Source organism: Phlebotomus argentipes, unplaced genomic scaffold (genome assembly GCF_947086385.1).
Source record: "Phlebotomus argentipes unplaced genomic scaffold, Phlebotomus argentipes genome assembly contig_39, whole genome shotgun sequence".
NCBI lineage: Eukaryota > Metazoa > Arthropoda > Insecta > Diptera > Psychodidae > Phlebotomus > Phlebotomus argentipes.
The window spans coordinates 480257-502420 of record NW_026776182.1 but is presented as its reverse complement, the minus strand read 5'-3'; the positions used below and the strand labels follow the sequence as shown (position 1 = coordinate 502420).

At 46.6% G+C, this 22164-nt stretch overlaps 3 protein-coding genes across 4 annotated transcripts; 1 reads left to right on the top strand and 2 right to left on the bottom strand.

Annotated features, from left to right (window-relative positions):
- Positions 1-50: 50 nt before the first annotated feature.
- LOC132263666 (uncharacterized) lies at positions 51-6215 on the bottom strand. Its single transcript, XM_059763562.1, has 8 exons — positions 5887-6215; positions 5520-5819; positions 5165-5463; positions 4959-5102; positions 1118-1285; positions 884-1058; positions 790-826; positions 51-728 (listed from the first exon to the last, which is right to left on the bottom strand). Exons 1-8 carry the CDS (start codon positions 5938-5940, stop codon positions 97-99), a joined length of 1809 nt encoding a protein of 602 aa, XP_059619545.1. The 5' UTR covers positions 5941-6215; the 3' UTR covers positions 51-96.
- LOC132263664 (uncharacterized) lies at positions 1192-4628 on the bottom strand. The gene is made up of 2 exons (XM_059763557.1): positions 3982-4628; positions 1192-3905 (listed from the first exon to the last, which is right to left on the bottom strand). Exon 2 carries the CDS (start codon positions 3831-3833, stop codon positions 1443-1445), a length of 2391 nt encoding a protein of 796 aa, XP_059619540.1. The 5' UTR covers positions 3834-3905; positions 3982-4628; the 3' UTR covers positions 1192-1442.
- Positions 6216-6606: 391 nt separating the features above from the next.
- On the top strand, positions 6607-21515 carry LOC132263661 (ATP-binding cassette sub-family G member 8). 2 transcript variants are annotated; one of them, XM_059763553.1, is made up of 9 exons: positions 6607-6946; positions 8137-8165; positions 16733-16866; positions 18654-18785; positions 18844-19296; positions 19359-20339; positions 20400-20803; positions 20860-21140; positions 21203-21515. In XM_059763553.1, coding segments are annotated over exons 1-9 (2655 nt in total). In that variant the 5' UTR covers positions 6607-6945; the 3' UTR covers positions 21443-21515. The 2 variants fall into 2 exon arrangements, with proteins under 2 accessions (XP_059619536.1, XP_059619535.1); XM_059763552.1 differs by having other exon boundaries at positions 18636-18785.
- Positions 21516-22164: the final 649 nt, after the last annotated feature.

Genomic DNA, 22164 nt, shown 5'->3' with positions numbered 1-22164 from the left:
CAAAAAAACATCTTATGAATGGAAAATAGTGAATAAATAAGAATTACAATCTCAAAAGTGATATTTATTTAGTATAAAAGTGCTGCAAAATAAATATTAGTCTCTGAATTTCCTTCTAACGAAGCGAGGCATTGGCATCATGTAAATAATCATGTTGATTATCGCCAAACCAATAGGAAATGCGATTGAAAGCGCGAGATCTACGCTCTCCTGCGGATCAGCTTTCCCCAGGCGCTCGTGGAGGAAGTCAAAGGGCGCCACACAGACAGTCTGAGGCCCGGCCGTGCAACTAACGGGACGAGATAGGAAGAAGGTGTTATGAAGCAAGAGAGATGCGTATCTCGTGTGGGTTCCTCGAGAGTTGTCCTGCAGCCATGGCAGGAGGCCTTTGTAGGATCTCACAGTGCCGCTGGCCAGAGAGAGGCTAATGCAGAGCAAATAAGACACGGCGATGGCTGTGTTGATCCGCGACTTTACGAAGAGATGGAAGAAGATGCAGAGCTGCTCAGCCAAAACGAAACTGGTCCACAGTGCGATCAAGAGATACAGAAAGGCACTTCCAATCGGGCGAGAAGGATTGAGGAGAATTGGGTAAATGACACAAGAGGCTATCGCGGCTGAGATGAAGGAGAATGGAAGTGAGACAGAGTCATAAGCAATAAGTAACGAGGCGCCTGAATAGAGTCCTTCGGAGTGCTCTTGGACGAATCTCTTCCTCCAGGTTGGAACTGCTCAGAAAATTTAACTGTTAGACAATAAACCTTCTAAGGTGATAATTAAGTCACTCACAAGTCGTGATGGTCGTCAGAATCCCGGAACCGTACGCCTACAAGAGCGAAACAGTGTGAGAATCGTGCGCTTAATTGCAGAAGACGCGACTTACCAAGCCCAAGACGTTGAGCACCATGCCGCTCTTGCTAAAGAAGCCTCTCTGGTCGTCCTTGAGGTTGGTGTAGAAGAGCCACAGCGTGCACATGGCCAGAGGCAGTGCGAAGAGCCTCAGGAAGAGATTCTTCATGCCAGCGTAGCCGCAGGAGAACGTCGAAGCCAGCAGGCGCCTGAAAGGTCAAGATCGTCATGTACTTCTTATGTGGGCAGAAGGTCGCAGTGATCTTACAGGTAAATCGTTCCGAAGACTTTCATCTCGTTGGGCTTCCCATAGGCCAAGGGCACCTTACCCGCTGTCATGGGATTGATGGGCGCCTCAGGAATCGGAGTCTCTCGGGCGAAGCGATCGACTAGCGCCTCAATCTGCTGACTGGACTCCAAAAAGCGATCCCGACTTCTGCAGATAAGGAAAAATCCAACACAAGCAAGATAAGTGATTTGTCAGGGCATTTCGACTGGGTGGGATGGACACTAAATTGCTGATGCGACTAAAGAATTCCACTTCTTTTTATTAAAATGTCTTGGCGCTCCAGGAGAGCGTCCTACAAAGCATCTTAGTGCAGGCCCGTGTTCTGCCGCAGGAACAGCAGGGGAATCATCTCGTCCCTGGGCAGGTTCTGGATCTTCTCCGACACGTAAATACTGTCTGGACTGAGCGCATGACGGCTCCTGGACGACGTGGCGGGAATGTTGAGCACGCGGCGCGCCAGCTTCTTCAGGCTGGGGCACTGATTGAAGTCCTTCCAAAAGGACAACACGTCCATGGGCTCCGTGAGGCGGATGTCCATGTACGTCTTGATCTCCGTCTCGATGGGCTCCTCGGACACGGAGTTGTCCATGAACTCCATGAAGTTCAGCAGCGAAGACCTAGAGGAGCCGGGAATGGGATCACTGAGATTCATCTTCATGGATTTGCTGGCGGACGCAGAATCGTCAGCCGGAGCGCCCATGACGGCCTCCAGCTCCTGCTTCACCACGTCCAAGATGTCATTCTTCTCATCCTCGTGCATAAAGCGCATGTTTTTGAAGTTGGGATCGAGAAAGAGGGCGATCTTGTGGTACTGCGACACGGCGAAGTGTTTCTTCACCAATTCGCTGGCGCTGGTCTTCATGCGCCCCACGAGGTCGCTGTTCTTAGGTAGGATCCGACTGCTCTGCTGGAACTTCTTGTTCCACAAGTACACCTCATTGAGTGTGGTGTTGCACTCGGAACGCAGGCTCTCCAGGCACTGCTGGAAGGGCTCCATGAAGTCGAGTACTTGAATGATGGTCTCCAGCTTCTCGTGGAAAAACTCCAAGAAGACGTCCTCCTCGCTGTCGTTCGTCTCCGAGAAGTTGGAGATTGCCTTCAGCAGACGGAAGTACTTGTGCCATCGCGTCGGGTGGCTGCCCTCGAGGATTTCGCGGAAGCTCACGGCACCCTGCTGCATCAAGTGGCGCGAGAAGTCGTCGATGGACTTGAGGAATGTGGGGAACTCACTGAGCAGGTCATCCAGCACCTTGATCAGCATCTCACACATACAGTTCATCACAGAGGCGTTGGGGAATGCTTCGTGGATCACGGTGTCCTCCATCCGGATCACCATCTTCAGGCCATCGAACTGGACGGAGTCGAGGTACTCGCTCAGGATCTCGTGCACGAACACCCGCACTTGCTGACCACTTGGCTGAGGCATCATGCGCGAGCCGAGGTTGTAGCGCGTGAGGATGAAGTTCTCGTCGATGAAAAACGCCTCCACGGTGAGACACATCTCACTCTGGTGACGCCACAAGTCCAGGCACACGCAGATCTCATTGCCCATGAGGACAGTCTTGATCTCTTCCTTCATACGCGCCATAACATCCTGCAGATGGTTTCCCGCCAGATCGCCGGGCAGCGTGAGAATGCTCTCTATGCTCTGGTGCCCATACTCCGCGCCGATGTTGAGCAGGATTTGGGCGAACTCGTGGAAGCCGGGCTGTTGAAAGAAGGCCAGCGGCAACAAATCCCTGGCGGCGAACTTGATTTGCGCCGTGGCGAAGTGTGCCAAGTCCACTGGCGGAATGATCTTGGACTCACCGCGGAGGCCCGAGTTGGCCAGGAAGTGAGGCATCAGCGACACCAAGGCGGACGTCATGGCTTGCTGTCGGTTAGCGTGCTCCACCTCGGTGGACGAGGACTTGGGCGAGTACTTGAAGGAGGACTGGAGGCCGTGCGGCGGAGACTTCGATGGAGCCCTCATGTTGCATCGGTGCCGCACAAGGCTGGCCGTGCCGGTCTTCTTCTTGTACGACAGCACCACGCCGCAATGCATGCAGCGGATGAAGTCCTGCCGGATGCTGTTGTAATAGATGATCTTGAACTGCTTCCACATGTGGTTCTTGTACTTTGTGGGGTCGCGCGCCGTGATGCTGGGATCATTGGCGCGGATCAGGGCCTCCAGCTCGTGCTTCTGAAGCTTGAACGTGAGATCGCCCTTGGTGTCAAGCTCCTCCATGCTGATATCGGGCTCCGGGAAGGAGCCATCGTTGTAGCCGAAGATGGGCTCCTGCTTGATCGTGATATCGTCCATCATGTTGCCCTCCAAAGCGTCCATCTCGCGCTCCTCGTCCTTGATGTCCGGCCCAGGATCGGCGGGCAGGGGCGCCGCCGAGGTGGAGGGCCGATGCATGTTGGTCTCGCCAGGTGTCTCGCGGCAGCGACCCTCGCACTTGTGGCGCAGAAGGCTGGCTGTGCCGGTCTTGCTCTTGTACGCCAGCACATTGTCGCAGTCCAGGCACTTGACGAAGTTCTGTCGGACGCCACGGTACACAATCGGCCTGAAGTACTTCCAGACGTGACTCTTGATATTCTCCGGCATCACAATGTCGATCTCATCGCTCGCCTCGCGCAGCTTTTGCTCGAGTTCCGCTCGTGACAGCAGAACCGCCTGGCATGACGGTGTGCATCCGTACTCTTGCTTCATTGTCTTCGCCACTCACACAATCACCCGTGGCTGGACGGTGGATCGCGCTGGCGGACGCGAAATGGCTGTCCACTGCGAAGAGGAAAACTGGTCTGTACAGGGTGCCTTTGTCCGTGGGCACACGGAGGGTGTGCTGGCGTCCACTCACCTCTGTTGTCCTTCCCGGAATCCAGGTACGCTGCCTCGTCTGGAACAACACCCACGGGGCCGAGGTCTTCCAAGGAGAAAATAATCCACACAGTCTGTCTCACTCTACCAGACGGCGCGTGCAACGCAAGTACCAGTCGTACTCACTGCCAGACAACCACTGACTCTCTGGGCCTCTCCACATCGTCCGCAAGCCAGTGTCGCCACTCACACAAGCCCTCGTACGTGTCTCGCAATCGATGAACGACCGAGAATTCTCCTCCACAGTTCACGGCCCAACACACCCGAACAAAACTCCGCACGAACACATGAAGACCCGATCCCATGCCAGCCGCTGGCCGGAGCGAGACGGCGAGCACCGACACACCGACGAGGCGAGCATGCGTGTATTGGAGCATGTCACGTATTCACCACTTGCGTGACTCACGTAATTCCACCGTTTTTTTCCTTTCTTCTCTCGTCGCGCCTCTCTTCCCCCCCGCCGACGAGGCAAGCAGCGTTTCCAGCCAGAGCGAGCTGGAGGATCCGAGCCATGGACCTCGCAACCGCGGAGGTGACACCGAGAGTCATGAAAAACAGAGAGGAATTGGCGCGTTCGTCACGATTTACTCGTGGTCGCGGCGAGCGCCTCAAGGGGCAAAGCAGAAAACTACTAGGGTACATATTTTTCCAACAGTTCGTTACAGTGGCTCGCAAATAAATAGAGACATCACTTCTAAACTTAAAGATATCAATGCCTTTGAGACCTTTGATCCATCTGATATTTTATGTTAATCTTGTAATTAATTTATTATCCTATATAGTTTGAAGTTCTCAGCTTAACTCAATAATAAACACGACCTAAATTACCGATTATCGTTAAGAATTAAGGACTTCAAATTTAAAAGGATTAGACGGTATGTCGAGTATATTTATGGAAACTCGAACGACTTAAGCTCAAATAAATCTAGGATTGAAATTAAATATTGTAAATCTTACCTGCGATCTACGGTTGATAGGCATAAGTAGTACATCAAGGGATTCTCCAGCTGCGGACAAGGAAAACCGATCCCGTGGAAATATTCAAGCATAGCTCTGGTTCCTCCTGAATAGACGACTCCTCCCAAGCAAAGAAAAAGAGCTCTGAAAGCAACAGCACCTGATTAATACAAGTCTTTTAAAAGAAGAAAAAACAAAACCTCTACCTGTCCAGGAATGGGAAGACATCTGAGCGAGGCTTCTCAAGGGATAAGAGCACTCCGCATCCACTCTTCTTTGCCGAATTGGATAGGATCGAGATCAACAAGTAGGCACTCAAAGGATCTAGGCCTTGAGTAGGTTCGTCCAGGAGCAACATGACTGGATCACGAACTAGCTGGATCCCAATAGCTAGGCGTCTTTTCTCACTCATGGTCAGGTACTCAACTCTCTTGTTACTGACCTGCGACAGGGCTAGGTCGGCAAGAATCTGACGAACCTTTGACGCTTTCAAATAGCCGGTAAACTGGAAAAAGTCATGCTGAGAGTCTGTTTGCCTATGATAGTCACTTCAGGACTTACAATGGTCGGAGTGTAGTGCAGGGTTTGGGAAACTGTGAGTCCGGGAATAAAGTTGGTCGAGTGTGTCACATAACCGCATCTCTGCTGGAACAGGCTCTTGGTCAGCGGTGCTCCGTTTAAGAGGACCTGTCCTCTGGTGGATCCATCTCCTCGCCTGGCGATCACGTCGAGCAAAGCTCTCTTGCCGCTCCCTTTGGACCCCAGGATGGCCATCACTTCGCCGCTGTGCACCGTGAGGTTGACACACTTGAGGACCAGGGCTGAGGTGTCGCCCCCACTGAAGCACCCACCCCCATCGACCTGCAACACCAATCGAGAGTTGACCCTGACAAATTTCGTCTCCCTGGGAAACATTGGGGAGCCTCACCTCAGTCGTGTGGTAAATGTTGTGCGCCTCCAACACATAGTCACTTCCGATCATTGTGGATCTGGGCGTCAATTGCACACAACCAAATGGCAGTCAACGCAACTTCTTCAGCCGCACGCGAGCGAAGAACAAAGCACGATGGAGTGCGATCGAGCCAGCGACCAATACTGTACTGTAGCGGCTCGCAGAGTCCGTAGGTGATCTCACAGAGTTGAGGTCGCTGCGGCAAAACGGGGGGCTCACCTGTGTAGTGGTGGAGGAGCTTTATAGCGGATTCTGCCGCTTGATGGTGGTGGTCGACAGGTAAAAAGAGCGTTTCTAATCAAATTTCCAGGGAATTTTCTACCCTATGACCCGAACGTGACTTGTGGGTGTTTCCCCTGAGTCTGATTTATTGGCAATCACTGGTCATCTTCGTGGAATTTCTGCCTGTATGGTAGCTAATGATCTGTGCGGGTTTTGTGTGTGTTCCACCTCACACAGGTGCTTGATGGGCTCTTTAAACAATCAACGTGGAGAATCCAGCAATACAGTTGCATTCCGTACACCCGATCCAGCGATCTTTCGGCCTCTGCAGAGGCGCCAAAACGCCGCGGAACACTGCATCGAGTGTACCTGGACTGGAAGTATAGGTGAAAATTGAGGTGGATCGCCGGTGTGGTTGTAGCGTTCACGGTTCTTGTTCAAGATGGCGTCACGATTGTTTTAGTCATTTACCTGCCCTGGCATCGAACGGATCGCATGTGGATCGCGGTGCCGGATATCCACAATTGACCCCCAAAAAGAGCTGTCTTTTGGCCAATTGGACCACAACTTGGGCATCGTGATCGCGCCTCAATCGCAAGATCACCGTTTTCCCGAGGAATTCACACTGTGATCTGTGGCATTAGCGTTGTTTGTGCTTGTTCTGTGATCACCTCAGAGACTGCATTGGTTCTTTTTCTCCCAACGCGAGTGCAATGATCGTGGCGCGATGGATCTGTGAATGACAGTGGCTTGATCGCGACATGCAACTCCATGGATTAAATCTCACATAGTACCGCAACGCAGAAGAAAATCAGTAAGTATTTCTCAGAGACGTGTCACAATATTTATTCACGGGGTCAGAAAATGAAGGTTTTTCTCCAACGCGCGCTATTTGGGTAGAGATGAAGAGTTGTTGAAGATCAATCGAAGCGCGATTCTTGGCCAATTGTGGTGCTCTTCTGCCAACACACAAATTTTCGGTGTGTATTGCTGACGCGTTGTGACACAGAGAAAAGAGAGAGAGAGAGGAGAAAAATGTATGACATAAATCCGGCGAGAATTCCAAAAATGTGTGTCACTTTTCCAAGTCAACCTCCAATCAAGTGGACTTTCTTGGTGATGGCGAGAGATCACCCGAAAAAAGGCCATAGCAGCCACTGAATATTGACGAGGTTTATTTTGAGATCTCGCGACCGGTTATTGTTTTATTTCGCTGACTGAAAGAGCACAAGATCGCCGAGGATCGAGCGCGTGCAGAGCACACGAAAAAGAAATCCTCCGCGAGTCCCAATCAGACTGTTTAAATCAGATTTCCCGCTCGATGATCGCGGGAGATTTTAATTTGCTGCTGAACTGAAAACAAGACTTATTGCAAAATAACACGAGTCGCCACTAACCGTAACTGATCATTGCATAAATGCCACAGAGAGTGACGCCTTCAGATTGGCACTCTCGATTGATTTGCACTAAATGCCAGCAATTAACTGGATGATCTTCACTGGCGATCAGTTGCGTGCAATCCACCATGTGACATGCGCGATCTCTCATCGCCAAGCTCATCGCAGAGGAAGTGCTTTGATGATGAATCCCAATTCCCAGCGCCATTAGAGGTGTGCGATTAAGAATGAATTCAGGCACTGTCGTGCCACTTCTTCCAATGATCGCGTTCTGTGTGCTTTAACGGTCCATTGATTGCATTTGTCTGCACCGCGAAGATCACAACACTCTGAATTCAACAGCCACAATATTTGGCTGACCCAGAAAGATTCACGCGGTGCTATTTTTCAATTAATTTGGTCATTTTGCGACCGCCTGCGGCGGTTTTGCGTCAATGGTGTTCATGCGAAGATCGCGCGAAAACTGCAAAGTGTGATCGCGTGTGATCATCATCGATTATCATCATCGAGAGTTTGGAACACTTTAGACAAATTGCACACATTAATTGATGTTTATCTGCCAATTTTTCCTAACATTTTCTCTTTTTTTCTCTTTTCCACTTTCCAGTGAGTCGTCAAGAACGTACTTTTCGAAATGTAAGTCTATTTAACAAAACATTACGCGGATGATGTGCTAGAAAATGAACCTGTAGATGTAGAATAGTCTTTTCAAGCTCTTCAATGAAGTAGATCATTTGCACTTCAACTTTTTGGCTAATGATGTGTGAAAGGTGTGAGTTTAGAATGTTGAAATGAAAATATTGGTTATTTTGTGTTCTTTCTCACTGAAAGAAAATCTCGCAGGCAATTTGAGTGCATGACGATCACTCAATCATTACATTTGACTCAGATTCTCCATTGAAATTCTCTCTCTGCCACCGCATGTGCTAATTCTGAGAGCCATTCTCATCCAGTCTTTTCTTTCTCATGAGCAATTTCCCTCATGGAAACCGGTGCAGTGTGTGAATGGGAATTCTCTCGTTGATCTATATAATTTTGTGAAAAGCCCTCGCGGGCATCATCCTAAAACGGGATTCAATGCGCATTCCTCACGTGTTCTGGGTGCGTCCTGACCAGCGCAATTGAGCCCTTAATCACTCGCAACTCGCAGAGCAATTAGCCCATTTTCGCGGGGCTTTTTACTCCGCGCTTTTTTCCCTACTGCGATTTCTACTAATTGGGTGTGTCTCAATGACATTTTTGCCAGCCTGAATTCATTCGACATGCAAATATTTTTATTATATGATAAGTATTAGAGAGAGCCGCAAATAAAGACATGATGGCTTTTATTCACTGCGAACCCACAGCGTGTGCCGAATAGCGATCGCGATCTGATCGAGGACACAATAATTGGAGGGTTTTCCATAAGACACCGCGATTCTCTGTGCTTTTATTGTGTTCATCGCCCACGGGGAAGCTTTTCAATCCGTCAATTTTCATGAGATTGATTGATGTGGGAAGAGTTTCATATTTCTTTTTAAGCACAAAATCATACAAGAGAAAAATAAAGAGAAATTTCGCATACAATCCACTTAAGTTCTTTGCTCAGACTGGAGAAAGAAGATAATGGCCATAAATTTGAAGGATTTGAGATATCTGGCAAAATATGTGCTGATAAACTTGTCAGGTGGACATATAATATTCCAGTTTATGTATTTTTTCATCCATGTTTGACACACAAATTCACATTCAGTCGGTTGTAAAATTATATTTGCTTCCTCGCACGAGAAATTTTCACTTCTTACGAAAATTTACATGAAATGTAAACATCTTGATAACATCTTGTTCTCTGTTTGTCTTCGAGCGCTCACAAAATGTGACGTAACCATTTGTTTTTCGCATTCAAGTTAAGAAATTTCGAGTTATGAATATTGATGTGGAATATCAATTGACACTCCTGGCATTTTCTTGGTAATATTCTGAAGATCAAGGCAAGGAATTACCTTACAATGGAGAAGGAAAAGAGCGACTGAACATGTGTCAAATGCCAGGAAGTGAGCACTTTGATGTGGATGTAAATGCGTGGCGGAACGGCTGAATTGTCACCGCGAGTCCTTCAACTTCTCGCGGCAGGTGAATCTCACCTTGTCGAAAGTGGGATGAATTGGCCAGCGCGGAGGGCGTGCAGATGTCCGATTCCGGTGCGCTGCGTCTCTCTTTTCACAATTCATTTCATTTCCGATGGAACAATGGTGCATTTATTATCGTCAATTTGTTACTCCATCTCATCTCACGATAAAGCCGCAACTTCTGCATTGCATCCCATTGTCTCACCGAAGGAAAAGAGACCCTGACGCTTCAACCTTAACACCGACGAGTTCAAATGATTCTCGCTTCTTGCTCAATTCCGCTTTTTTCTGCACTTCCCACCTTCGACTGACTCATGCCAAATGCGCATAAGTGATGACAACTGTTGATTCATCAACATTTTGACCGCTTTGCCTCATCAATGATGACAAATTCACTCCGCAAATATTGTCAACATCAATTTGCAATCTTCTGCGGTCTTCTTCTTTAAGCCACTCAAGCAGTGAAACACCATCGAAATTATACAACGTTTTAAGAGTTTTGGATTTTCCAATGAAAGTCTTTTGGCACGAAATTAGCGATGAAAGTCTATCGTGAAGTGAAAATTTCCTAGCCGAATGTTTCATTCATGATATGGCATATTTATGAGTGCTTGTGACTTGCATTTGAGTTTATTCGCGAATTTTCCTTTTCAAGATTTCACTGAAAACATTAACATTTTTGCTCTAAATGTTAACCCTTCACTGCATGCGCACATATTTCCCGTTGTTCCTTGCGTATTTAAATCCTGCCAACTTTTCATTAGTGACTCTTTAAAGTTTCGCTGAAGAGCTTAAGTTTCATCTCAATGTCAACTGACGATCCTCGCTTGCATGAGTAATTCTTTCCTGCTTGATCGCCAAGGTCAATGTTTAGCTGAGCACGATCACTTCTTCGTGGTCTGTGTGCTCTTCCTCCTCATCTCTGGCGAGTGTGAGCCAGCAAAGTTCAAAGACACTGTCTGTTGGCTTCTTTGCAGACAATCGCGCACCTTCGCGTTCAATTTTTCGTGAAGATCTGCGCGGAAGGATGATTGTATTCAAGTCACATTCGCAGAGAGGTGCCAAAAAGTTCTCTCGCGCCCCATCGAGAGTCAATTGACTTAGACTTTCGGCAGAGCGCAAAAGACATCTTCATCTGCCAGATGAGCAGAGAAACTGTACAGAGAAGATGATGTTCTCAGGTGCGGGATTAACAGTGTGTCTCTGAGAAGAACTCAGCGAACGGAATTGGCAGAGAGTTGAATAGAAACGGGAATGTTATTTAAAAGACTAATTACGATGGTCAATATCTCAGGAATTTTATTCACTCGACAATTTTCCACACATTTTGCTTGATTTCCTAAGCAAACATTTCCGCACGCAGAAACATTTTTCGACCTGTCTTTGCCCGAAAAATTCTCTCTCTCTCTCTCTTTGAATTCTATTAGTGTCTGCGCAGACACGCTGGCCAATTTGTGGTTCTCCTTACCTCGTGTGTGATTCACTCCCGAGATATTTCCAATGGGTTTGCATTTGGTTCCAAAGAGAATTGCAAAAGTAGTGATCATGTAAATCAAATTGAGAATTTCCTCAAGATCTGCGGTGTGAAACAACATATTGCTCAAGTGGCTTTTGACCCTGCATTTTCATGCAATATTGCAGATTTCTTTTGTCCGCGAAGCTGACCAGGAGATTTATGGACGGCAAAAGGCAGGGAAAATGTTTACTCATAGAAAATTTTCACTGCAATTATTGCTTGAAGATGCATCAATCTCTGTTCTCAATTTGCTGTATTGACTATTTTACGATGAGCGAAAAGTAATTGCTAAATTGCATGTAAGAGCAATAGAGAGTCAAGCTGTGATCTGGATCTGACGGAGTCTGAAGAACTTTGGCTACGTGTGGAGTTAAAATTCCATAGAATTGAGATAACTCGCGTCTTCGCGCAGCGAACTAATGATGAATTGATGAAAAAAGGCCCATTTCTGGCGTGGAATGAGAACAATTTAATTCCATTTCTGAATGAGGAAGTCTGAGGTGATTAGATTGGATATCTCCAGATGAGTGAATCACAAAAGAGCCACACGGAGTCTTCAATGGTGGAAAGAACCACCCACAATTGTTATTGAGAGGCAGAGATACACACATCTTCCAGCTTCTCGGCAGCCACTTAAGAGAATCATCAACCGCGATCGGCAAAGTGGCTCGTTTTTATTCCCCTCACAACTCATAATTCCCTCCATTGTTTCTTGCATTTGGTGGAGTTTTGCTCTTGATGGCGACTCTCACGGTCTACATTTGGCTTCTTCTGCGGTCCATTCTGTCCATTTTCCACCTCGATTTTTCTCTCAGCGCCGAACAGGCTGCTTTTTGTGCGCGGCCACAAAAAAAAAACCGATGTACAACTCTATTAAACAATTTAGTTTTAAATGGGAGAAAATGTTTTTCATGCATGATCTTCTTTTTTGCACTCATCTCACTTTTCCATGTATTTTTCACTTGTTGGCCAGGTGAAAGACGCTCTTACGGGAGTCACGAATGCAAATTGAACCTCTGGCAAAGTACAGAGAAGGGCAAAACGAACTCATTAGATTGTATGGAAAGTTGTACCCAGAAGTATTGCAAGATTTAAGGAATTCTTAATGAACTTTTCACTTGATTCTTTGTTTTGTATATTAGCAAATTCGTTATAATATTTAGTAATTCTTTTAACTCATAATACATTAGAATTCACATCTAAATGATCTATTTCGCTAACATAGTGAATAATATGAATATACAAACAGTTTGCGCGCAACTGTACCAACATGAGCCGCATGTTTGCAGAGTGTCTGCAAAGTGTGAATCATGGACTTTTGATTTATCTGAAATATTCAGCAAATAGAGCTTCTTTGGCTTTCTCAAACAAGAAGCGCGATCGGAAGAAATTGTGAAAAGCAGACCTCTTTTCACGTGAATAGGAAGTGTGTACACATCACAGTTGATCCACACCCAAAAAAAAGCAGCTCTGAAAGAGAACACACACCCGTTTCATCTCGATGGAATTTAATGAGAAATTTTGCTGCATTGAGCATTTTCACATGACATGAATGGAAAGCATTTCCACGTGCAATTTACCACAAAATTAATTTTTGTCCCCACAAGTCGGAAGAAGGAGTGGTGCTTCCTCGGCATTCAACGCAAGCCATCAAAGCCAATTTCATTCGAAATGCATTCCCAATTGTTGGCACCTCTTTTCCACCTCTGCACGTGTGGCGGTGCTTTCCATTTAATTGCACTTAAGCAAGGCTGCGCAGAACAATGATGTCATTAGCTTTTTTGGCGCCGAGTCGCACTTCTCATCGCGCCCGGGTAATTCGCATTCTTGCGGCGTGTCTTTGCTCAGTAGTCATCGTGAGAAAGATTCTCCGCGCACTCGACTGATGGTCAGGAGAACAATAACACCTGTCCTATCGCACACCCAATTTAGATGGGGAGAGCACAAATTAACCTCGTTTCCAGAATCACAGCCAGTCTCTGAGTTTGACAAACTTCCCGGCGAAAGAACAACCGTTTCACTCGATTACTGGAGCGAATTGTGTGACTAAAGAAGCAACTAATCAACTTCCAAGTGGATTTTAAGACGTTATCGCGACCGTTAGAGCTCAGCAATTGGCTTTCAATGGAAATTGGACTGATTGCACTCAAATTGCCAATGCAATTTGTCATTAGAGGACGACAGAAGGTCTGTGCGAAGGTTCGATCTTCTCCGAGAATGCAGTAAGAGACAATTTCCCGGCTGTGTTTGAAGAACTAGCAGCGATTAGTGGGAAAGGGAGTGTTTCATCTCCGATAATTTTTCCCAAGAGAGATCATTAAGTTGATTAATCGTTCAAACTTGTTCGGTAAATGATAAATTTATTTCACGTATGTGATTATAGACATTACCATCATTCAGTGAAAGAAATAAATCACGAGAGCACTTTTTCCGCCCAATTGACGCTCTCTGTCTGTCAACGGGAAATTAATTTATCCTTTGTGGCATTCTTGGCCCCATTTCTTCTTGGTCACAGATTTATTGACTGATCTTCATTGATTATTAATGGGCTTTTTATACAAATCAGCAGAGAGCGCGACTTTCGCTAAAATTTGTGAAAATCCACAGCGTCTAATCTCCTTGAGAGGAGTTTTGAAGATTTGAGTCAGAAAGTTCAGTGATCCACATTTTGTTAGATCGGAAGGATGGTCAGAAATTCTTCGCCGTCTGATACACAACAAAATGAATATTAATATGACCGACTTTGGCGAACTGAGGAGCATCTAAAATTCATCTTCATGTCTTAATTGCAGAGTAAATCGGTGGGTTTATGAATGAATTTCACTTTCAAATGCTGCCTTCTTGGCTGCCTTGAAACGAAGAAGAGATCACTCAAGAGTGGCACATAAAGTCACTGGATAGGATCACTTACTTCCCAGCGCATCTCACCAGGAATGTGTCGCCATTCTGAGGGCATTCCTTGCTCGCACTGAACGCGCGCCCACGAGAGATCTTCCAGTTCTTCAGGTGGGCCGGTCAATGGAGGCTAAAATGCGGCAAATGAGGCGCTTATCTGGCGAGTGCAGCGTGGAAGGCTGTAGCTGGACGAGCCATCGTCGTGGCATGTAAATACCAGTGGGAGAAATGGCGGCAAAACACGGTGAAATGAAACGCAGAGTCACGGTTTGATGGACAGAAATACCCGTATCATAACAGTAACATTTATGTCAGGAAAACACTCTCCAAGATTCTGGCGTTTGCTCGCCGTTACAAGAATGCTGGAAATTACTGTCAACTCTCTTGGCGCACAGGCACAGCCATAAAGTGGTCATCATCAGCCATTCCACACGGTGTCTGTGTGTAAAACAATAAAAATTGATAAAACGTAACTGACTCCGCGAAGACTTGATGATGTGCGAAGAGTCATTTAGATATGAAACTCTGCACAAAGTGCTGAGAGTCATCAGTGCGCGCCAAGAGTGGAGAAAAAAGGCTGAATTTAATTCATCTAATTGCAAAATTGTATACTAATTTGCCCATATTCGAGAGACGAATCTACATAAGCAATCTCCCTCACTTCTTTCACCGCTAATTTTGTGTTCTTTCCCGAGCCCTTTCCCTTCAGTTTCCACACCACGCGCCATTTGAGGGGCAGACAAGTCAAGCTCATTGCAACACCGCGTCTGTGGGAGTGAAGAATTGCTGCGCATTGCTCAAGACGATGTGGAATTAATTTTGAATGAATTACGAGGACTTGAGCGTTCAATTTTTGGTAGTGAATAATGCATAAAGACTGATTGCAATGACGAGTTTGTCATTCAATTTCTCTGAATGGAAAATCTTGAATCATTCTCTGTGGCATGCAAAAAAGGCCATTGATTGAATTAAAACACAAACTTCGTATAAATAAAAAGAGTATTCTGAGTGTCCAACTGCTTTGGCGATAGATTAACTCTCAAGTCTCTTCAAATATTGACCGTTTCTATGATTGACGAGGAAGTAAAGAACGGATTGATTTGCTTAAGTTCTTGTTTATCCAACGACAAGAGCGGTACAATTCACAGACCAACTTTCTTGCAAAATATCCAAACTGTAAAAGTCATAGAAACTTCTCAAAGAACTTGCTTAGAACAAGAAGAGCTCTCCGATAAACAGAATTCAATAAATTCTCGAAATCAACGTCTCTCATGAAATCAATTGCAAAATTGTAGAAGGCAGAATTTTGTTCAGCCCAGTGAAAATTTTCATTCAACGTTGAGCAGTAGAAGTGATAAGACGTATTTGAACATCCCCTCAAAGCATTAAAAACATTGAAGATGGACACAAGGGATCAACCAATTGGACCAGAACATATTGCGGAGCCTTCCATTGAGTCTGCAAACCAAGAACCAATAGAAGAACTGATTTTTATCGTCAGTGATCTTACCGAAGGGTCTGCGGAGACCCCCGCGGATCCCCCAGCGGAGCCTCAAGACGCCCCAAGGCGACGCAAAAGGAGAAGTTCATCTCCCAGGACTCCTAGACGTTCCACCAAAACTCCGCGACGTCGCAAGAGAGCCAGGAAAACTTCAAGAGCCACAAGGAAAAGCGCAAGAATTGAAGCTCTAAAAACTCCAATGAAAGCTTCCGGAAGACCTCAGAGCCGCTCCAAGAGAGCTCCGAAAACCAAATCAAGATCTGCATAAGAATTGATTCCGGCAATTTCTTCTAAATTATCAATGCTAGTCACCAAATCTCATTTTAAGAAATTAAATTGTGTCTCGAATATTTGTTCCTTGAACTGTTGGAATGTAACATAAAATTTGGGCCCAAAGCATAACCGACAAGTCTTTCATTTTCTATCGTGATTCCCAAGAAGGGATTCAGAGCCAAATCTTAATTTCATCTTCCCGTGAGACCACCAAGAGTGCGCATTGTCGTGCCGCTTAATAGGTATTTTCTCAAAACGACCCATTCAGAAATATGGCATTGCTGATTGACGCTTGTTCGCCCCTCGGCACAAATTAATTATTACAATTTATACGGTCAGTTGACTTGCCTGTTCTCCGGCACCATTGGCGCCCCATCTCGCTCCCTCGCACTCGAGCGGCGGTCGAGAAAAGAGGCCCAACGGGAGGAAAAGCGTCTGAGAAACATGGACAGCGATCCACGATCTGGAAAGTGAAATTTCCGCTCCTCCGCCGTCTCTTTCTTTAATTGCAGAAATATTTTAATTTTCCAACCATTTCGAAATATGGGATGTTGAATTAAGTGTTGCAACTCCATTTTTTTTTGTACATTTGTGTGTACTTTATTTCTATTCCCGCGCGCGCACTCAACATCATTGTCTGGGGATTAAGTTATATGTTTAATGTTGGGTATGGAGAAGTGGGAAAGGAGGTGGAAAAAAGGTCATTAGAATGATGTGCAATTTGATATGGTGCTTGAATGGAAAAATGCATGATTTTCTTTGGGGGCTAAAATTTACTCGAAATGTCGCATTGCTCTCAATAATTGTACTGCTTTAAGATGATCACTTTATTGCTCTGCTGAGGAGGAATTTTCGTTCTGTTTACTTAGCTGCTGATCGATTTTGATGGCACATTCCTCTCATTTTCCAGGGCATAGAACTCAATAATATGTCATCACCGAAGAATTCACGGGAGGAGAGACGATATTCAGTGCCTCATCATGGTCCAAATACTCCACTTCCGCCGCCAGCATCGGAGGATTTGCACGCGTGGTCGATCTACAGGTGAGAACTTGGTACAGGCAATAATCATTTGACCTCAAAAGACGAATCAATTCATCACGTTATTGGCCGGGAAAAAATAGCAAATTATTTAGAAGGTATTTTGAGAAGTTTTGTCACTACAAACACTACAAAATAATCCCTCTTTTGCCACCATTAGCCATTAGACACACTTCTTGTGCGGCTCCTTGGCCCACCCACGGAAATTGTTGTTACTTTCTTTCGCAATTTGTCGGGATTATGTAGAGAATTCACACTTTTTTCGTCGCACAGCCTCATTTCATTCTCAATTTCAATCGCTGGCGAGAGGATGATTTGAGTGTGCGCGATTGGAAAGGAGAAAGTCTTCGATTTATTTGTTTATTTCTCCATATTTAATTGATGAATGTCTATTGAACTTGGCTTGGAACTTGAGGTGTGTAGTGAACGATGGAAAATACTAATCCGTTTGCGCAAGAAGTCTAATTGGACACTTGGGTGCGCTTTAGTGAGCAAATCAACGTGGTTTCACGGGTTTTTTTTTGCATTGACCCAAGAACCTTCCAAAATATTTGTATTTTCCCATAAAATCAGAATGACGAACGCCTAAAATATAGAGCAATTCTGGAGAGCCAGAAAGTCCAAAGTCACGTCACAATCCATTGGATTTCACTGACCTCAAGTCATGGACCGATTGTAGTGATTTTTCGGGTGTGTCTTTTTAGGAATCTCTCCATAATAGTTTATTAGTGGCTCTTTTTCTATCTCCTCGCCCATCTGTGCGTCTTCATTTGCGTGAATGTCCGCCGATGAAGCGCGAAAGAAGCAATCTTAGCCATTCCGTGGGTCGTCAATCCCAAAAACACTGACGAAGAAGACACAAGCGGAGGACGGAAAAAAGAGTGCACAAGAAGAAATCAGTTATGGTTGTGCGGACATTCTTTTTACCATCTCTTTTTGCCTCCTTCCTTCATTACGAATAATTTCCAAGCAATTTTTCCTCGCAAGCATTTCATCGCTGAAGTTGATTTTAATGGTATTCAGAAGGGAAATTTCAATCGCGCAACAGGTTCTTCTTTTTTCTCTCATTACCATGTCTGGATTGTCCAGTTCCACGGCGAAAACCTCCGCACTGATCCTCATGATTATCGTGTGGATTCCGCCACGCCAGAAGGGAAACATTGTCTGAGACTCACCGTCTTCCTGTCCTTGATTGCGAATTCATACACAATCAAGTACACAATTTGCATTCACTCGAGACTCTGAGCAAAGATGCTGAGCCAAATGGGCTGAGAATCGTTCTATTTGCCTTTGAAATACACATTAATTCCATTGGCCTTTGATGCTGATTTTCGTGGTAATTCCGCAGATATTGAGTGTTATTTAATTAGCAATGTTTAGTGAAATATTTGTCTTATTGGCAAATCACGAATTTCTTGAAACTCAACGGGTTGGCGTCTCAGATATCGAGATTTCAGGAAATTTTGACTCCAATCATACTTTAAACCTCGCATTCTTAATTGGATCATAAAATATTTTACGCGACTTTTGCCTTGTTACATCCGAAATACCGGCATTTTCTATATTCCTGAGTAGAAATTTGAGACGCTCAACCTCAAGTCAGTACAATGGCATCGCATGACGACTTATTGAAATGAACTGAAAAACTATATAAAAGTTGCAAGAAATAATTGCCAAAGAGCGCATTATTTCTACAACTCTTCCTCGAGCTCTCGCCCAAAACATCACTCATCATGTTCTTTCTCACGTTTAACAATGTAAAATAATTCTAGACCTGAGGCATTTTACAGGCAAAACCTCAACTCGGACTTTACCGACTCGGCTCTGGGTTCATCCGACAAGTCTCCACTGCCATATGGGAATTTCCAGCTGAGAGACACCACAGTCCAGTCAATTCTCAATCATCCACGCTACGGACCCAAGTGAGCCGCCTTAATCAATCCTCTAGCCACTTGCACCTCTCACAGCCTTGTCTTGCAGGTCTCCTTTGGGCTCCAACATGTACACTTACCTTAAATTCGGGCTGCCACGCGTTTTCCCGCCCAATGCGGGCTCCCAGAGGTCTCACAATCGACCCAACGGAGCCGCCGGCGGCCGAGGGAGAGTGAACAGAGGATACCGGGAGAGTCAGCCGATCGGAGGCGCCAGCAGTGGCTACGACAGCAGCGACAATGAGACGACACGCGGCAGAGTACCGCCGAATCTGCGCAAGTTCCGCAGCGAAAGCGATTTTAGGGCGCTGGGAGTGGTTTCGGGATCACGACCCAGCTCCAGGGCACACGGAAATATCCCTCTGGCGGCCCTGAAGCAAGCCCATAGTCGCGCTAGCATTGCCGGAACGCACTTGAATCACCACAACTCACGTCATTATGGCAATAGGTCGCATAGTGAAGCGGATCTCCTTGGCCAGGACACTTACGACTACGATTCCAGGTAAGCTTTCAGGTTGACTGTAGTCCAGGCCACATTCTGAGATGCTTTTTTGTTTTCCGCAGACTCTACGCCCCGTCCAGGGCACGATCAGACCAGGTTCTGCTGTCCAGGAGGCAATCGCCCATGGGATTAGTGTATCCCAATATCCAAGTGCATTCTCTGGACGTGGTGCCGGGAGTCAGGGGGGTTTCTCTGCAGGCGAAGGCCGGGGATCTCTTTGCAATTATGGCCACGTCTCAGAAAGAAGGCACAGCACTTACGGAAGCTCTGGCTGGGCTGCGACAACGCTTGGGCGGAGAGATACTGGTCAATGGACAGCACATCACGCAGCGAGGACTCCGTGATCTCTGTGGTTACGTGTCGGCCCCCGATCGCGCCGCTCTAGATCCGCGGATGAGTGTCCAAAGCACGTTGAGCTTTCATGCGAATCTTCGAGGTCCGGCAGACAGGAGTGATCTCAAGGAGAGAATTGACATTCTTATCGAAGATCTCGGCTTGACAGCCGTGCGGACGGCCAATGTGTCCCGATTGACGCACTCGGAGCGACAGCGTCTCAGCGTGGCGTGCCAATTGTTGACCCAGGCCAGCGTGCTAGTTCTAGATCAGGCCACCACGAGCATGGACATCTTCGACACCTTCTTTCTGGTCGAGTACCTCAGACAGTGGTGCAGCAGCGGCAGGATCGTGATAATGACCCTGCAGCCGCCGACCTTCGAGATACTCTCCATGTGCTCAGGCGTGCTGCTGCTCTCTGGAGGACGGACTGTCTTCTCGGGCAGTCGCTCGGATCTGCCGCGCCACATGGGTACGCTCGGGTACCCGTGTCCGCCCTTCAAGAACCCAGCAGACTACTATCTGGACCTCGTGACTCTGGACGACCTCTCGGCCGCCGCCATGCTGGAGTCCTCGGCCAGGATCGACTCCCTGGCCTCCGCCTGGGAGCAAGTCAACGCCGAACTGCCAATAAGCGCTCCACCAGCTGCAATGCCCAACTTCACGAAGCGCGCAGGAGTGTTCAAGCAGATCACAACGCTGTGCAAAAGGTGCGCAACTAGGCTTCGAGTGTAGCTAAAATCCTTATGCTGACTCTTTTGGACTTTCAGGTACATTGTGTACAAGCAACCGGGATCTCTGCTCTCCTGGATCAGCAGACTCATCGCCGCCGCTGTACTCTCGCTCTGCATCGGCACAATCTTTTGGGACGTGCCAGCATCTGATCCGCAGTTGACGCAGAACGATCGTCTCGGCTATCATCACTGCATCATGGCCGTAGCGTTCTGGCCACTGCTTTTGCTCGCCATTCGCGATGCACACGAGGATCGCGAGCACGCGGAACGGGAGATCTCGCTGCGGCTCTACTCGCGCCCGCTCTACATCATCGTGCAGAGCGTCTTGAGCGTGATGCCCAGTCTCTGCATCTGGTTGGCCTATCTCCTGCCCGCGCACAGCATGGCCGGCCTGTACTCCTACACCACGAGCAGCGATCGCGGGATTTACATTTACATGGGTGAGAAATTCTCTCAGTTCGATAGGGAAATTCACTAAATGATTTTTCCCCTCCAGGTTACATGCTCCTGTATTTGATGGCCATACAAGCGCTCGCCCTCTTTGGGACCCATTTCTTCTCCACCAAGACGAGCGCTGGCGTCTTCACGGGCTTCGTGATGCTCGCTGTGAGTTCCGTCGGTGGCTACTCCATCCACTCTGCCTCCATTCCGTCCTTCTGGAAGTGGGTGGAGCTGCTGTCGCCGGAGCGCTGGCTTCTGCCCGTTCTGGCTGAGGATGAGTACAGCGCTGAAACAATTGCTAACACTGCTGGTCTTCAGCTCTGCCGGAACAAGCAGGTAAGATCCTCACAGCAATCTAAAAAAAACTCATGAAAATGACTGATCACTTCCTTGCGCAGGTACAACACCAGGAGATCATCGTTCAGCAGCCGTGTCCTCCGCCAAATGGAACGCAGATTCTGGCAGATCACCTGCTCCTGCCACGCAACCACGTCCTAGATCCTCAGGACATGCAAGAGTCGACGTTGATAGCATTAATTGTGGCAGCTTGTCTCCTCTTCCTGCTCGCCTTCATGGCCTTCAGTGTCAACACATGGCGACTGTTTTCACGCAAGAAGAGAAGCTCCAAGGAGAGATAGACAATCTTAAGGGAATTCATTCATTTAACACATTCGGATTTTTTGCTCTTCAATATACAAATTTTCAGAGAAATTACACCAAAGCGTTTTCTTGCTGCTTGAGAATTAGGGCAAGAAGAGCTGCTCCCACTCCGGTTGTGTGATCAGAACAAGTTGCTTGATTCCCGTGGAAGCAGCCTGATTTATCCTGCCAAGAAGAGATTTCTTGTATCCAGTGAGGCTTGAGGAATTCCTGAAAGCCACAAAATGAGCAGAGAAATATTTGTTCCATTGCTAAATCCCTGAGGATTTCGGGGAATCCCAATTTGTCAATTGTGAGAACTTCATTTAGGATTTTTGAACACAATTTCTGGAAAATTTTTCGATGTACTTTGCAATTTCCACGATTCAAAACCATATAAAAGATCAATCTGGAAAGGATTATTTGAATTCATGAATGGAATGCTGATTAAAACTACGATATGATAAACTTACTTGTGAGTTTGATGATATCCAAAAGCAATTCCTTCAGGAGATTCAATCTCCAAGCATTTTTTCGTCACTCCGCAGGTTTTTTTCGCAATTTCTCTCAAGCACTCGTCAGATTGCTGCTCATCAGGACTTCCCCAGTTCAGAATATTTTCGTAAGTCTGCAGGGAAATATTTATAGGTAACGCTTGAAGCTGTCCTTCTGAGAAATTTTGAGGTTTCTTCCAGACTTGAGGATTAACGACAAAGTCAAA

Bases quoted from the DNA above. Each gene is read 5' to 3' on its own strand.
- LOC132263664 (XM_059763557.1), bottom strand. From the start codon at position 3,833: ATGAAGCAAGAGTACGGATGCACACCGTCATGCCAGGCGGTTCTGCTG.
- LOC132263666 (XM_059763562.1), bottom strand. From the start codon at position 5,940: ATGATCGGAAGTGACTATGTGTTGGAGGCGCACAACATTTACCACACG. The intron at 5,820-5,886 runs GTGAGGCTCCCC...TTGGTGTTGCAG, and splicing joins ACATTTACCACACGACTGAG to GTCGATGGGGGTGGGTGCTT. The intron at 1,286-4,958 runs GTAAGATTTACA...CCTTATCTGCAG, and splicing joins CTATCAACCGTAGATCGCAG to AAGTCGGGATCGCTTTTTGG.
- LOC132263661 (XM_059763552.1), top strand. The intron at 16,867-18,635 runs GTGAGAACTTGG...AAATAATTCTAG, and splicing joins CACGCGTGGTCGATCTACAG to ACCTGAGGCATTTTACAGGC. The intron at 18,786-18,843 runs GTGAGCCGCCTT...CTTGTCTTGCAG, and splicing joins CATCCACGCTACGGACCCAA to GTCTCCTTTGGGCTCCAACA.